The sequence below is a fragment of the Gallinula chloropus genome, assembly GCF_964237585.1.
Source record: "Gallinula chloropus genome assembly, chromosome: 35".
NCBI classification, from domain to species: Eukaryota; Metazoa; Chordata; class Aves; order Gruiformes; family Rallidae; genus Gallinula; species Gallinula chloropus.
The window spans coordinates 896,649-911,138 of NC_140120.1; the positions used below are offsets into that span (position 1 = coordinate 896,649).

At 52.0% G+C, this 14,490-nt stretch overlaps 2 protein-coding genes across 2 annotated transcripts in view; both read right to left on the reverse strand.

The window, feature by feature from the left end:
- LOC311203103 (scavenger receptor cysteine-rich type 1 protein M130-like) overlaps positions 1 to 14,490 on the reverse strand; it is a gene marked incomplete at both ends in the record, with an annotated part of 255,816 nt that overhangs the window by 138,440 nt on the left and 102,886 nt on the right. The gene's annotated exons all lie outside the window — the stretch shown is intronic.
- Positions 12,598 to 13,524, reverse strand: LOC311203050 (olfactory receptor 14A16-like; the record flags this gene model as incomplete). The annotated part of the gene is made up of 1 exon (XM_084277686.1): positions 12,598 to 13,524. One exon carries the CDS (start codon positions 13,522 to 13,524, stop codon positions 12,598 to 12,600), a length of 927 nt encoding a protein of 308 aa, XP_084133812.1.

Genomic DNA, 14,490 nt, shown 5'->3' on the forward strand with positions numbered 1-14,490 from the left:
CAAGTGCATGACCACAGAGCAGAGTGTGCAGTGTTTGAGGGGATTTGCCATGTGAGAGATGAATTCCTATGATCCTGATGATCTGCAGCTACCCACCAATCCTGATGATGTCCAATGTCCCTCACCCATGTGGTGTAAGTCTGTGTGGAGTGCACCAGCATCATATGCCAACTGACTGGCAGTAATAGATTGGGGAAAGGAAGAAGCACCAACAGTGGCTGAGGTGTCCGGCCAACTCCTGTGGGGGTGCCCTGTGGGGGTGGTTGCAGCAATGGAAACAAAGCAACTGGGAGTGCAGAGGCAAACCCATCTGGGCATGATGTAGATGGTGAGCAAAAAGGGGTGGATAATGTCCTGGTTCTGGTCAGGCCACAGTTATCTCACCTGTGCTGCCTGCTTGGGGACACTGAGTTAGCCCTGGCTGTTTTCCACACCACCTGACATCACTTCTCCATAAAGGAGCTGGTTTGGGCACCACTCCTGGGTGCCTCCAGGGCAGTCTGAGTGCAGCTGGGGTGTTGGGTTGGCCCTCCTGTCCTGCAGCACTCTGTAATCCTCAGGTGGGTAAGGTACTCTGTGTTCTCACCGGGTATGAGTGTCATGGGCTGTTTATTGTTCTAGTTTCATGGTGCTTTTTTCAGTGAACTCTCCTTATCCCAACCGACAGAGGCTCTGTCTCTTTCTCCTCTGGGAGTGAGCTAGTGGTGTGTGGTGCTGAGACACTGTTTGGGGCTGAACCACCACAAGCATTTACAGCACTCTCTCCTCTTTTTATTTATTTTCTATCATGTCCTTTAATGCCTCTTGCTGAGGCACCACAAGTCAGCTGAGGCTTCTACACTCACACATTAACCACTGACACATCGGAGCTTCACTTCCAGCAGACCCTGGCAAAACCCTCCGTGGTTTTACAAAGAGACACCTCAAGAACTTTTCCAACCAGAGCTGACCTGCCCCTTCTGATCTTGTGATGTTCTGCATCAGGGGATAACCACAACAGGGGGTAGAACCAACACATCGTCCTGTTTTGTGACCAATCCAGCACTGGTGACACATGATAATTTATTCATTGCTGCCCAGTGCTTGCACAGCATCAAGGCCCTTCCTGATTCACATGCTGCTGCACTAGAAAGTAAGCTCAGGGAGCACTGGTTGTTGTGAGGGAGGACTCACCTCTAGTTGAGGTAGGGGTAGTCCAGGAGCGACTCAAAGGATTGGATGCACACAAATCCATGGGTCCAGATGGGATACACCCACGTGTGCTGAGAGAACTGGCGGAGGTGATTGCGGAGCCACTCTCTATCATCTTCAATAGGTCCTGGACTACAGGAGAAGTGCCTGAAGATTGGAGAATAGCCAATGTGACTCCAGTCTTTAAAAAAGGCAAGAAGGAGGATCCCAGTAACTACAGGCCAGTCAGCCTCACTTCTGTTCCTGGAAAGGTGATGGAACAGTTTGTTTTGGATGCCATCTCCAAACAACTGGAAGAGAAGAAGGTTATGAGGAGTAGTCAGCATGGATTCACCAAGGGGAAATCGTGCTCGACCAATCTCATAGCCTTCTATGATGTCATCACCAACTGGGTGGACGGAGGGAGAGCAGTGGATGTCGTCTACCTTGACTTTAGCAAAGCTTTCGATACTGTCTCCCACGACATCCTGATAGAGAAGCTGAGGGAACAAGGGTTAGATGAGTGGACAGTGAGGTGGGTCGAGAACTGGCTGTCGGACCGGTCTCAGAGGGTCGTGATCAGTGGAGTAGAATCTGACTGGAGGCCTGTGACTAGCGGTGTTCCCCAGGGCTTGGTGTTGGGTCCAGTCCTGTTTAATATCTTCATTGACGATCTTGATGAGGGTATAGCATCCACCCTCAGCAAGTACGCCGATGATACAAAGCTGGGAGGATTGGCTGACACGCAGGAACACTGCGCTGCCATCCAGCGAGACCTTGACAGGCTGGAGAGCTGGGCTGGGAGAAACCAGATGAGGTTCAACAAGAGCAAGTGTAAAGTCTTGCACCTGGGGAGGAACAACCGACTGTATCAGTACAGGCTGGGGGATGACCTGCTGGAAAGGAGCTCTGTGGAGAAGGACCTGGGGGTCCTGGTTGATGACAGGTTGGCTATGAGCCGGCAGTGCGCACTGGTGGCGAAGAGAGCCAATGGGATCCTGGGATGCATCAGGAAGAGTATGTCCAGCAGGTCGAAGGAAGTGATGCTCCCCCTCTACTCTGCGTTGGTCAGGCCCCACCTGGAGTACTGTGTCCAGTTCTGGGCTCCATGGTATAAAAAAGACAGGGATCTCCTGGAGAGAGTCCAGAGAAGGGCCACGAAGATGATTAAGGGCCTGGAACATCTCCCATATGAGGAAAGGCTGAGTAAGCTGGGTCTGTTCAGCCTGGAGAAAAGAAGGCTTAGGGGAGACCTAATTAGTGTTTATAAATATCTTAGACTTGGGACGCAGGGGGATTTGGCCAGCCCCTTTTCAGTGGTCTGTGGGGACAGGACTAGGGGCAATGGCTGTAAGCTGGAGCATAGGAAGTTCCGCACCAACATGCGGAAGAACTTTTTCACAGTGAGGGTGACGGAGCAGTGGAATAGGCTGCCCAGGGAGTTGGTTGAGTCTCCTTCTCTGGAGATATTCAAGTCTCGTCTGGATGCCTATCTGTGTAATATGAGATAGGGAGCCTGCTTTGGCAGGGGGGTTGGACCCGATGATCTCTTGAGGTCCCTTCCAACCCCTAAGATTCTGTGATTCTGTGATTCTGTGATTCTGTGACTGCCAGGGCAGCTGATGCCAGCTGCCCAAAAGAGTCTCCCATGCATGATGACATCATCAGTGAGCAGGGTTAAACCTCAACACCCGCACATCAAGGGAATTCAGACATGACTGGTGGAGCAGCAGTGTCAAGGAGGAGGCTTTGGGCATTCTGAGGGATGCCACAGCAGCCAGGGCTGCTACACAGGAACCTGGCCATGAGCACATTGGGCAGCACTGGGAGCAGTACGGCCACCCAGGCAAAGGCACTTACTGTCAGTTTGACTCAGCACTGGTGTGGACACCAGCAGAGAGTCCAGCAGTGGGAGGTCCCCAGCTCAGGACGAGTGTGGAGGAACAGTCACGAGGTTGAAAGAAATTCCGCCAAGATAGGGTTAGGGGTCTTGTGTGGAGAGGCTGAGAGATCTGGGCTTCTTTAGCCTGGGGAAGGGGAGTCTGAGGAGAGTATAGGGGTAGCTCCAGAGAGCTTGAAATTTCCTTTTCAAATGAATGGCAATTAAAACTAGAGGTGCAGATGGGTTATGAGCATGGAGAAATGCCATTCTGAGGGTAGTGCTGTGGTGCTTGGAGTTACTTGGAGGAAGTGTGGATGGGCTGGTGGCTTTGTTTTTCTGGAAACAGCTGGCGAGGAGGGAGAGACAGCAGTACAGGCAGGGACATCATGGGGTGAGAACAAGGTGGGGAAAGGGGTTGGGTGCCTGCAGCCTGCAGGGAAACAGGCACAGGTGTGGGGCAGTGTGAGATGGGCTGTGGTGCAGATGGCCAAGAGTGCTGGCCAGGCTGAATGGGCCTGATAGAAATGCAGACTTTTCCCCCTTGGCTGTGGCTGATTTCCCTCCAACAGAGGCCTCAGAGGAGACATTGTCCTCACAGCCATGGAGCGTTGTTGTCTCTTTGAACTCAACCTAGGGAGGTATCCATGTGTCATACCCCTGTCCTTCCCTTGGCAACACACTCCCCACATCCAATGCAAGAGTCTTGAGACATAGGTGAGGGTCAGGATCTCCCTGCCAAGGGGCTGGGGCTCAGCACTTGGCATTTCTGCTTCATCAGACCAAGCCAGGGTGTCCTCAGCATCAGAGCTGCCTGTGCTTTGCCTGTGTTTCTCCTCATGGGCTCCACTTGTGAGGTGTAAGATGTTCATGGGGAGGTTTTGTCAGTAATGGCTCCCAGTAGGGCCCATGAACGCTTCAAGGTTCTTTGGGCATTAGGTCTGACTGGCATTTTCAGAGGTTTCTTCACTCTCCTCTTAGTATCTGGGGTTTGTGGACTCAGAAGCAAATATACAATAGGACTCATGGAAATACAGAAAGCCTTAAAAAGCATATCTGTTCAAGTCCTTTTCATTAAAAAAATCCAGACTTCTACAAATAATTGGATTTCAGTTAGGTATTTAGTGATAAACAGTTCAAAGGAATATTACAATGGAGGATATTTTCTCTTCACGGGTATTTCCTGTCATGGCTCAGTTGATAGAAGCAGTGACAGCCACATTATGCAATGGGTGTCTGTCTCCTAAGGAGATCTGGACGGGCAGGAAAAGCAACCTCTTCAGATCCAAGCCTGTCTGGAGAACCTTGCTCTTCCCCAAGCCCAGCAGGTCCCTCACTGGCCTCCTGGGACTCCCAACACTTTTCCTGGCATCATCTGTGCTCACAGGCACAGACAGATTTCTCTGACAACAAACAGCAGTTACACATGACACAGTTTAATACCCATGAAATCTCTCTCCTCAGCTGCTGCTACGGCCAAGCAGCGTGTGCAGGGGGTCAGCTTTCAGAGGAGATTCTCTCCCAGAACAGTTTTAATAAAATACATAGAAAGGTCACTTGTCAACTCTCTGGAGCTCAAAGCAGAAACCAGAGAGATGATTGGGATTTCAATGTCTAAAAGAGCAAGTGGAGGTGGAATCCTGTGATCAAAGTAAAGTGCACACATCCATCCAGTCTACTGAAAAGATGTCCCTAGGCATGGCTGTGCCATCAGGAGAGGTGGAAACACCTGAACGACAAGGGAGATGAAAGAGGCAGACTGGTGGTGATGCAGGTACAGGGGAAGGGGAGTGTTTTTCCTGCTGCCATGTCTGAGTCAAACAAGACCAGAGACACTGCATGAGGAATGGGATGAACGTGTTATTACATCAGAGACAAAATAGAAGGAGAAAGACCCACAGCACCTAAAAATCCCTACTACATAAAGACTGGTCCTAATGTGAGTTCCATGACCAGCGATATGCAGAAGGAGATGAGCAGTTTATTGCTGCTTAGAAACATCCAGTCATCAGTTTCCACATGGCATCCTTGAGCTCCTGGTTCCTCATGCTGTAGATGAGGGGGTTCACTGCTGGTGGAAACACGGTGTAAATAAATGCCAATACCAGGTCTAAAAAAAGGGAGGAGATGGAGGGGGGCTTCAGGTAGGTAAAAAGGGCAGTGCTGACAAACAGGGAGACGACGGCCAGGTGAGGGAGGCAGGTGGAAAAGGCTTTGTGCCGTCCCTGCTGTGAGGGGATCCTCAGCACAGCCCTGAAGATCTGCACATAGGATACCAAAATGAACACAAAACACCCAAAAACTAAACACACGTTGACCACAATGACAGCAATATCCCTGAGGTAGGCATCTGAGCAGGAGAGCTTGAGGATCTGGGGGATTTCACAGAAAAACTGGTCAACAGCATTGCCATGGCAGAGGGGGACTGAAAATGTATTGGCTGTGTGCAGCACAGCATTGAGAAACCCACTGGCCCAGGCAGCTGCTGTCATGTGGACACAAGCTCTGCTGCCCAGGAGGGTCCCGTAGTGCAGGGGGTGGCAGATGGCAACGTAGCGGTCATAGGCCATGACAGTGAGAACACAGAACTCTGTTGAGATTAAAAATATAAAGACAAAGAGTTGAGCCACACATCCTGTGTAGGAAATGGCCCTGGTGTCCCACAAGGAATTGGCCATGGATTTGGGAACAGTGGTGGAGATGCAGCCAAGGTCAGTAAGAGAGAGGTTGAGGAGGAAGAAGTACATGGGGGTGTGGAGGTGGTGGTCACAGGCTATGGTGATGAAGATGAGGCCATTGCCCAGGAGAGCAGCCAGGTAGATGCCCAGGAAGAGGCAGAAGTGCAGGAGCCGCAGCTCCCGTGTGTCTGCAAAGGGCAGGAGGAGGAACTGGCTGATGGAGCTGCTGTTGGACATGTTTTTGCTGGCATATGGACCTGTCCAAGGAGGAAAAGGCACAGTGAGAAGTTAGGGAACTCTGAGGAAAAACTGTATTTTGGAAGATTTTGTCACATCCCTTTTGGGGTTCTGCTTTGTGCTGGCTTGAGCGTGCCACTGCTGGGAGAAGGGTCAGCTGTGGCTCTCAAGAACTCAGTCCTGCCTGGCAGCAGTCAGTAAATAGAAGGATGGTGTGATCTCAGACTAAATCCCCTGTGGATAGGAATGAGCTTTTCAGCACTGTCACTCCAGTTTCACCCAAGGGCAGAGCAGAGCTTTGGAGCTTTGGTTTTCTCCTAACTGATACTGAGGAGTGTTTCTCCTGTCAGAACTCCCTGACATTGCTGCTGCAGTGCCAGTGAAACCTTCCCCTGATTTCAGAGTGTGGGGAGCTGCTCTGTCTATCAGCCCTGGTCTCAGCTGCCCTTTGCTGGACACTCTGAGATCATCCCCTGGCGTTCCCCATAGAAGATACTGGACCCCACTGAGAGTGGAGGAATCCAGTCCTCAGTCCTACAGATGGGGATCCTGAAGTGAGGGGTCAGCTCAGTGCCAGCCCCACCAAGTGACATGCCCAGAACCGCAGCTAACGGGGGGACAAAGGCAGCAAGGACAGGATGGGAAAGAGGGAGAAATTCTCCTGCCAAGCCAGGAAGGACAGGGATGGACAGACAGGCACCCAGGGATTTGTCCTCAACATTGGTTGGGCTGCCAAGGAGAAGACTCAGTCTGAAACCCTGGACTGCTGGGTGCAGCGTCTGTGCTGGGTGGCAGAAACTAGTGGGTGTCTGCACTGCTGGGGATGTCAGGGAGGTACCAACTGCCAGGGCATTTCTGGGAACAGCTCCTTCTGCCTCCCTGACAATGACTCTGCTGCCTGCATCTGTCCCTGAAGCTGCTTCTCTTTGCTCATGTCACCTCCTGCTCCGTGCACCCAGACCTCATCTAACCTGCCCTGTGCTCAGCTCTGCTCTGCAGACCCCTCCTGGCATCAGGGCACTGCCCCAGGGAAGTTCTGTGTGTGCAGGGCTCAGGAGATGCTCTAAGTCCTAATTACCAATGACTTTGCACTGCCCTCAAAGTTATCATGAAAAGCTCAGGTCTCACCACCCAGTCTACAAGAGCAGAAAATTCAAAGCAAAGTCCCTTTCCCTGGAGTGGAAAATGCATCCTTGGTGTTCTTGAAAAGTCCCTGGAAGTTAACGTGGATCTGCTGGAGCTGGGAGCATTCTGGGGGTGTGCAGCACCCTTTGTTACAGCAGAAGGACCCTACGCTGTCCTTCCATGGGTCACACATTCCACCCACAGTGAGGCAAAGATGCAAACTCACCAGGCTGGCTGAGATCTGACCATGGCATCAGCAGAGTCCCTGCCACAGCACACAGACCCCCAGGGAACATGGACCCTTGTCTCAAAGACAGCCCTGTGCAAACCTGGGTGCACATGATGCTTCCCACCTCTGCAAACATGCTCAGGAGAAGACAGCTGTCCTGCCATGTCCCTCTGATGGGGCACAAGGGCATCCCTTCCAGGCAGCACTTTCTGGTCCTACAGAGAACCTGTCCTCCTGACAGACCCCACACACTGCCCCATGTCCCAGCTTTAGGAGATCCCTCCAGGAACAGAACCTGCATTGCCCTGCACCCACAGACATACCAGGCAGAGTGCTGTGGAGATTTCTCCTCCAGTGAGCTCTCAGCATCCATCAGCTCTCTCAGCCTCACAGGTCTCCCCTCGGTGCCAACAGGCAGTGTCCCCAGCCCTGTGTGCTTGGCAGAGGAGCTGCTCCTGGCCAGAGCTGTCTCTCTGCAGCACTGCAATATTTCTGAGCTCCCACTGTCCATCCCAGGAGCCCAGCCCAGCTCCCAGCAGAGGAGCAGGTGAAGACATCATACCCTCCATCCCCTCTGGGCTCATCCCTAGAGCTTTAGGGAACCTACTTGGAAAGAAACTGAAGTTCTCACTGACTTTCCCTCCCTTGTCTGGGGAGAAATCCTTGTGTCCAGCAGAGTCCTTTCTCCTGATCAAACCAGAGCTGGGCAGGACAATCACCTTTCCTTGTCTCTGCATGAGACAGGACCCCCAGGCAGGGACAGGCAGGAGTCTCTGTCCCCCTGCAAAGGTTAAGGACCATGGCTGCCTGGGAGCTGCTGGTCCCAGTGCCCATGGGAATTACTGAGGGTGGAGGCCAGGAGAGAGTTGCTCAGACACCAACCCCTGTTGTCACCTGAAGGGCCAGAGGTGGTCCAAGAGACATGAGTGGGTTCAAGGTCCAATAGAGCAATGCTGTCTGGGATGAGGAGCATTTTTGAGCCTGGTGGGGAATTCCTTTGGCCAAATGAAAAGACACCAGATGGTCACAGTTAGGACCATCCATACCCAGAGGCACCACATGTCCAGCAGCAGCTCCATCAGCCAGTTCCTCCTCCTTCCCTTTACAGAACCCATGGGAGCTGCAGCTCCTGCACTTCTGCCTCTTCCTGGGCATCTTCCTGGCTGCTCCTGTGGGCAACAGTTTAATGATCATTGTTATAGACTCGCCAACATTTCCCCCTCCCTCAGTAGCCAGTCCCTGGCTGGCAGAGTTTGTGGAAGGATTTGGGCAGGTCATAGGGCAGTTATCACCTCCTACAGCCTGTGACTTTACAGCTGCACAGGCAAACAACCCTGGCAAACTGAAATGCCACCTGATCGATGGGTGCCTTGACTACATCATCCCAATCCCATTCCCATCCCAATCCCATCCCATCAGTCCTGGATATTGCCAGGGCAGAGCTAATCTCCCCAGGCAGGCAGCACAGGAGAACTGAGTTAGCCCAGGCTGTTTGCCACACCACTTGACATCACTCCCCCAGAAAAGGTGCTTGTTTGGGAGGGGCACTCCTGGTGCCTCCAGGGCAGTCAAAGTGCAGCCGAGTCATCGTGTTGGTCATCATGTTGTGCAGTGACTGGGTCATAACTGGGTATAAGTGAAATTCACTGTGGGCTGTTCTCCTTTCATGGTGATTTGGTCAGTAAAATGTCCTTAGGTCAGCCCACGGAGGCTCTGTCAGTTTCTCCTGTGGGAGTGAGTGAGTGGCATGTGCTGCTCAGCCACTGGTTGGAGCTGAACCACTACAGCCCTTTTTGGAGCCCAAGGTGGAGCCTGAAGGTTTGTGATAACGGTAGAGGATGAGGTGAGGGGTGCTTTCTCCCCCCCTTTTCCGTTTAGGCTTTTTACAGCATCTGTTGAGAATGTTGACTGTTCCTGGGATGTTCAGACCAGCATATGTGTCTTGCTCTCTCTCCTGAATGTCTGTCTGGACCTCTGTGTTACCAACAACTGTGCCAAGAATATTGCCAAGAGGTCTTCCCTGGGCTGAAGGGTCAGGGGTGGCATGGGGAGTGGGAGGGCTTTGAAAAATACCTAGAAAAGAAAACCAGATCCAGAGGCACTATGGCTGCCCAGGCCTCAGAAACCAACACCACAGCTGAGCCAGAAAGAACCCTTAGAAGAGGCACTGGAGCTACCCATGCCTCAGAGAGTGCAGCTCCTCCAGTCTCCCCAACAAGCACCATGGGTGCTCAAACCTCAGAGGCCAACCCCAGAGCTGATCCAGACTGCCAACCAGTACACCTGTCAGTCACCTCTATCCAGAAGAAGAAATACATGGAGTAATCAGTCCTCATGTGAGAGATGATGAACTGGGACCATTGCATGGACCTGAAGAGGCAATACAAGAGGTTATAACCCGATCCCTGTCCTTGAGCTGAGAGACATAAGAAAAGACTTCAGTCACCTTCCAGGGGAGCACATCATCCCCTGGTTACTCTGATGCTGAGACAATGGGGCACGCAGCCTAGAATTAGAAGGCAGGGAGGCCAAGCAGCTGGGATCCCTGTTCAGAAAAGGAGCCATTGACAAGGTGATTGGAAAGAAGTCTCAAGCCCTCAGCCTCTGGAGGTCACTTCTGTAAAGTGTGGGGGAAAGATACCCTTTCAGTGAAGATGTCATGTGTTGGCCATGTAAGTGCATGACCACAGAGCAGAGTATGCAGTATTTGAGGGTTTTAGCCATGTGAGAGATGAATTCCTATGATCCTGATGATCTGCAGCTACCCACCAATCCTGATGAAGTCCAATGTTCCTCACCCATGTGGTGTAAGTCTGTGTGGAGTGCACCAGCATCATATGCCAACTGACTGGCAGTAATAGACTGGGGAAAGGAAGAAGCACCTACAGTGGCTGAGGTGTCTGGCCAACTCCTGTGGGGGTGCCCTGTGGGGGTGGTTGCAGCAATGGAAACAAAGCAACTGGGAGTGCAGAAGCAAACCCATCTGGCCATGATATAGATGGTTTGCAAAAAGGAGTGGATATTGTCCTGGTTCTGGTCAGGCCACAGTTATCTCACCTGTGCTGGCTGCTTGGGGAGGTTGAGTTAGCCCTGGCTGTTTTCCACACCACCTGACATCACTTCTCCATAAAGGAGCTGGTTTGGGCACCACTCCTGGGTGCCTCCAGGGTAGTCTGAGTGCAACTGGGCTGTTGGGTTGGTCCTCCTGTCCTGCAGCACTCTGTAATCCTCAGGTGGGTAAGGTACTCTGTGTTCTCACCGGGTATGAGTGTCATGGGCTGTTTATTGTTCTAGTTTCATGGTGCTTTTTTCTGTTAGCTCTCCTTTTCCCAACCGACAGAGGCTCTGTCTCTTTCTCCTCTGGGAGTGAGCCAGTGGTGTGTGGTGCTGAGACACTGTTTGGGGCTGAACCACCACAAGCATTTACAGCACTCTCTCCTCTTTTTATTTATTTTCTATCATATCCTTTAATGCCTCTTGCTGAGGCACCACAAGTCAGCTGAGGCTTCTACACTCACACATTAACCACTGACACATCAGAGCTTCACTTCCAGCAGATCCTGACAAAACCCTCCGTGGTTTTACAAAGAGAAAACTCAAGAACTTTTCCAACCAGAGCTGATCTTCCCCTTCTGATCTTGTGATGTTCTGCATCAGGGGATAACCACAACAGGGGTAGAACCAACACATCGTCCTCTTTTGTGACCAATCCAGCACTGGTGACACATGATAATCTATTCATTGCTGCCCAGTGCTTGCACAGCATCAAGGCCCTTCCTGATTCACATGCTGCTCCACTAGAAAGTAAGCTCAGGGAGCACTGGTTGTTGTGAGGGAGGACTGCCAGGGCAGCTGATGCCAGCTGCCCAAAAGAATCTCCCATGCACGATGACATCATCAGTGAGCAGGGTTAAACCTCAACACCCGCACATCAAGGGAATTCAGACATGACTGGTGGAGCAGCAGTGTCAAGGAGGAGGCTTTGGGCGTTCTGAGGGATGCCACAGCAGCCAGGGCTGCTACACAGGAACCTGGCCATGAGCACATTGGGCAGCACTGGGAGCAGTACGGCCACCCAGGCAAAGGCACTCACTGTCAGGTTGACTCAGCACTGGTGTGGACACCAGCAGAGTGTCCAGCAGTGGGAGGTCCCCAGCTCAGGACGAGTGTGGAGGAACAGTCACGAGGTTGAAAGAAATTCTGCTAAGATAGGGTTAGGGGTCTTGTGTGGAGAGGCTGAGAGATCTGGGCTTCTTTAGCCTGGGGAAGGGGAGTCTGAGCAGAGTATAGCGGTAGCTCCAGAGAGATTGAAATTTCCTTTTCAAATGAATGGCAGTTAAAACTAGAGGTGCAGATGGGTTATGAGCATGGAGAAATGCCATTCTGAGGGTAGTGCTGTGGTGCTTGGAGTTACTTGGAGGAAGTGTGGATGAGCTGGTGGCTTTGTTTTTCTGGGAACAGCTGGCGAGGAGGGAGAGACAGCAGTACAGGCAGGGACATGGTGGGGTGAGAACAAGGTGGGGAAAGGGTTCTGGTGCCTGCAGCCTGCAGGGAAACAGGCACAGGTGTCGGGCAGTGTGAGATGGGCTGTGCTGCAGATGGCCAAAAATGCTGGCCAGGCTGAAAGGGCCTGATAGAAATGCAGACTTTTCCCCCTTGGCTGTGGCCGATGTCCCTGCCACAGAGGCCTCAGAGAAGACACATTGTCCTCACAGCCATGGAGCATTGTTGCCTCCTTGAACTCAACCTAGGGAGGTATCCATGTGTCATACCCCTGTCCTTCCCTTGGCAACACACTCCCCACATCCAATGTAAGAGTCTTGAGACACAGGTGAGGGTCAGGATCTCCCTGCTGGGGCTCAGCACTTGGCATTTCTGCTTCATCAGACCAAGCCAGGGTGTCCTCAGCATCAGAGCTGCCTGTGCTTTGCCTGTGTTTGTCCTCATTAAAAAAAATCCAGACTTCTACAAATAATTGGATTTCAGTTAGGTATTTAATGATGAACAGTTCAAAGCAATATTACAATGGAGGATATTTTTCCTTCACGGGTATTTCCTGTCATGGCTCAGTTCATAGAGCACAGCTCATCATTACACAGTGTCTGTGTCTCACCAGACCAGGAGATAGTCAATTTGGAATGGGATGAATGAGAACCATGTTATTATAGCTTAGACAGAACGTGAAGAAAAAGAAACCAACAACTAAAATCCCTACTAAATCAGAATGGTCCTAATGTGTTACATGGCCAGTGATAGGCAGAAGATGAGTTTATTGCTGCTTAGAAACGTCCAGTCACCTGTTTCCACACAGCACCCTTTAGCTCCTGGTTCCTCATGCTGTAGATGAGGGGGTTCACTGCTGGTGGAAACACCGAGTAAAGAAATGCCACTACCAGGTCCAAAGATAGGGAGGAGATGGACGGGGGCTTCATGTAGGCGAACGTGGCAGTGCTGAGGAACAAGGAGACCACAGCCAGGTGAGGGAGGCAGGTGGAAAAGGCTTTGTGGCGTCCCTGCTGCGAGGGGATCCTCAGCACGGCCCTGAAGATCTGCACATAGGACACCACAATGAACACAAAACACCCAAAAAATAAGTAAACACTGACCACAATGAGTCCAATTTCCCTGACATATGTGTCTGAGCAGGAGAGCTTGAGGATCTGGGGGATTTCACAGAAGAACTGGTCAAGGGCATTTCCATGGCACAGGGGCAGTGAAAATGTACTGACTGTGTGTAGCACAGCATTGAGAATCCCACTGGCCCAGGCAGCTGCTGCCATGTGGACACAAGCTCTGCTGCCCAGGAGGGTCCCGTAGTGCAGGGGGTGGCAGATGGCAACGTAGCGGTCATAGGCCATGACAGTGAGGAGAAAGTACTCTGTTGAGAGCAAAAATGAAAAGAAAAAGAGTTGAGCCAGACATCCTGTGTAGGAAATGGCCCTGGTGTCCCACAAGGAATTGGCCATGGATTTGGGAACAGTGGTGGAGATGCAGCCAAGGTCAGTAAGAGAGAGGTTGAGGAGGAAGAAGTACATGGGAGTGTGGAGGTGGTGGTCACAGGCTATGGTGATGATGATGAGGCCATTGCCCAGGAGAGCAGCCAGGTAGATGCCCAGGAAGAGGCAGAAGTGCAGGAGCTGCAGCTCCCGTGTGTCTGCAAAGGGCAGGAGGAGGAACTCGCTGATGGAGCTGCTGCTGTTGGACATCTGCTGCTGTCAGGTGTGGAGACCTGTCCGAGGAGGAACATGCATCGAGAGTGAGGAACATCTCTTTCACTCTTACAGAATATCCTCAGATTGACTCTCTGGATCTCAGACTAAATCCCCTCTGGATAGGAATGAGCTTTTCAGCACGGTCACTCCAATTTCACCTGAGGGCAGAGCAGAGCTTTGGAGCTTTGGTTTTCTCCTGTCTGTACCTGAAGAGTGTTTCTCCTGTCAGAACTCCCTGACATTGCTGCTGCAGTGCCAGTGAAACCTTCCCCTGAGTGCAGAGTGGGGAGAGCTGCTCTGTCCATCAGCCCTGCTCTCAGCTGCCCTGTGCTGGACGCTCTGTGATCACACCCTGCTGTTCCCTGCAGAAGAAACTGGACCCCAGAGAGAGTTGAGGAATCCAGTCTCACAGCGCAGAGCTCCAAAGCCCTCCTGCAGTCTCATCCTACCCAAGGAGGATCTCAGCTCCTCCTCCCAGCCAGGGACACACAGGGCTCAGTGCAGCTGCCCACACACAGGTGATGAGTGGCATTGCCACGGCCTCTGTGCTGAGATGTCTCCTGCATGGGGCTCCTCATTGTGGGAGGCAGCCTGCAGCCCAACAGGAGCCCCCAGGAAGTCCTCAGTCCTACAGATGGGACCCCTGCAGTGAGGGTCAGCTCAGTGCCAGCCCCATCAATGGTTGTGTCCAGAGACCCAGATAATGTTGGGACAAAGGCAGCAAGGACAAAGGTGAAAATGCAAAAAATTCTCCAGCCAAGGCTGGAGACAGACAGACAGGCACTTAGGGGTTCCTCTTCACTAGAGTTCTGGCTACAAAGGAAAGGGCTCATCCTGAAACCCTGGAACTCTGTGTTCAGAGTCTGTGCTGGATGGCAGAAACCAGGGAGTCGCTGTGGGAAAGGGTCTGCACTGCAGGGATATCAGGGAGTTACCAAAACCCCACTATCATGACATTTC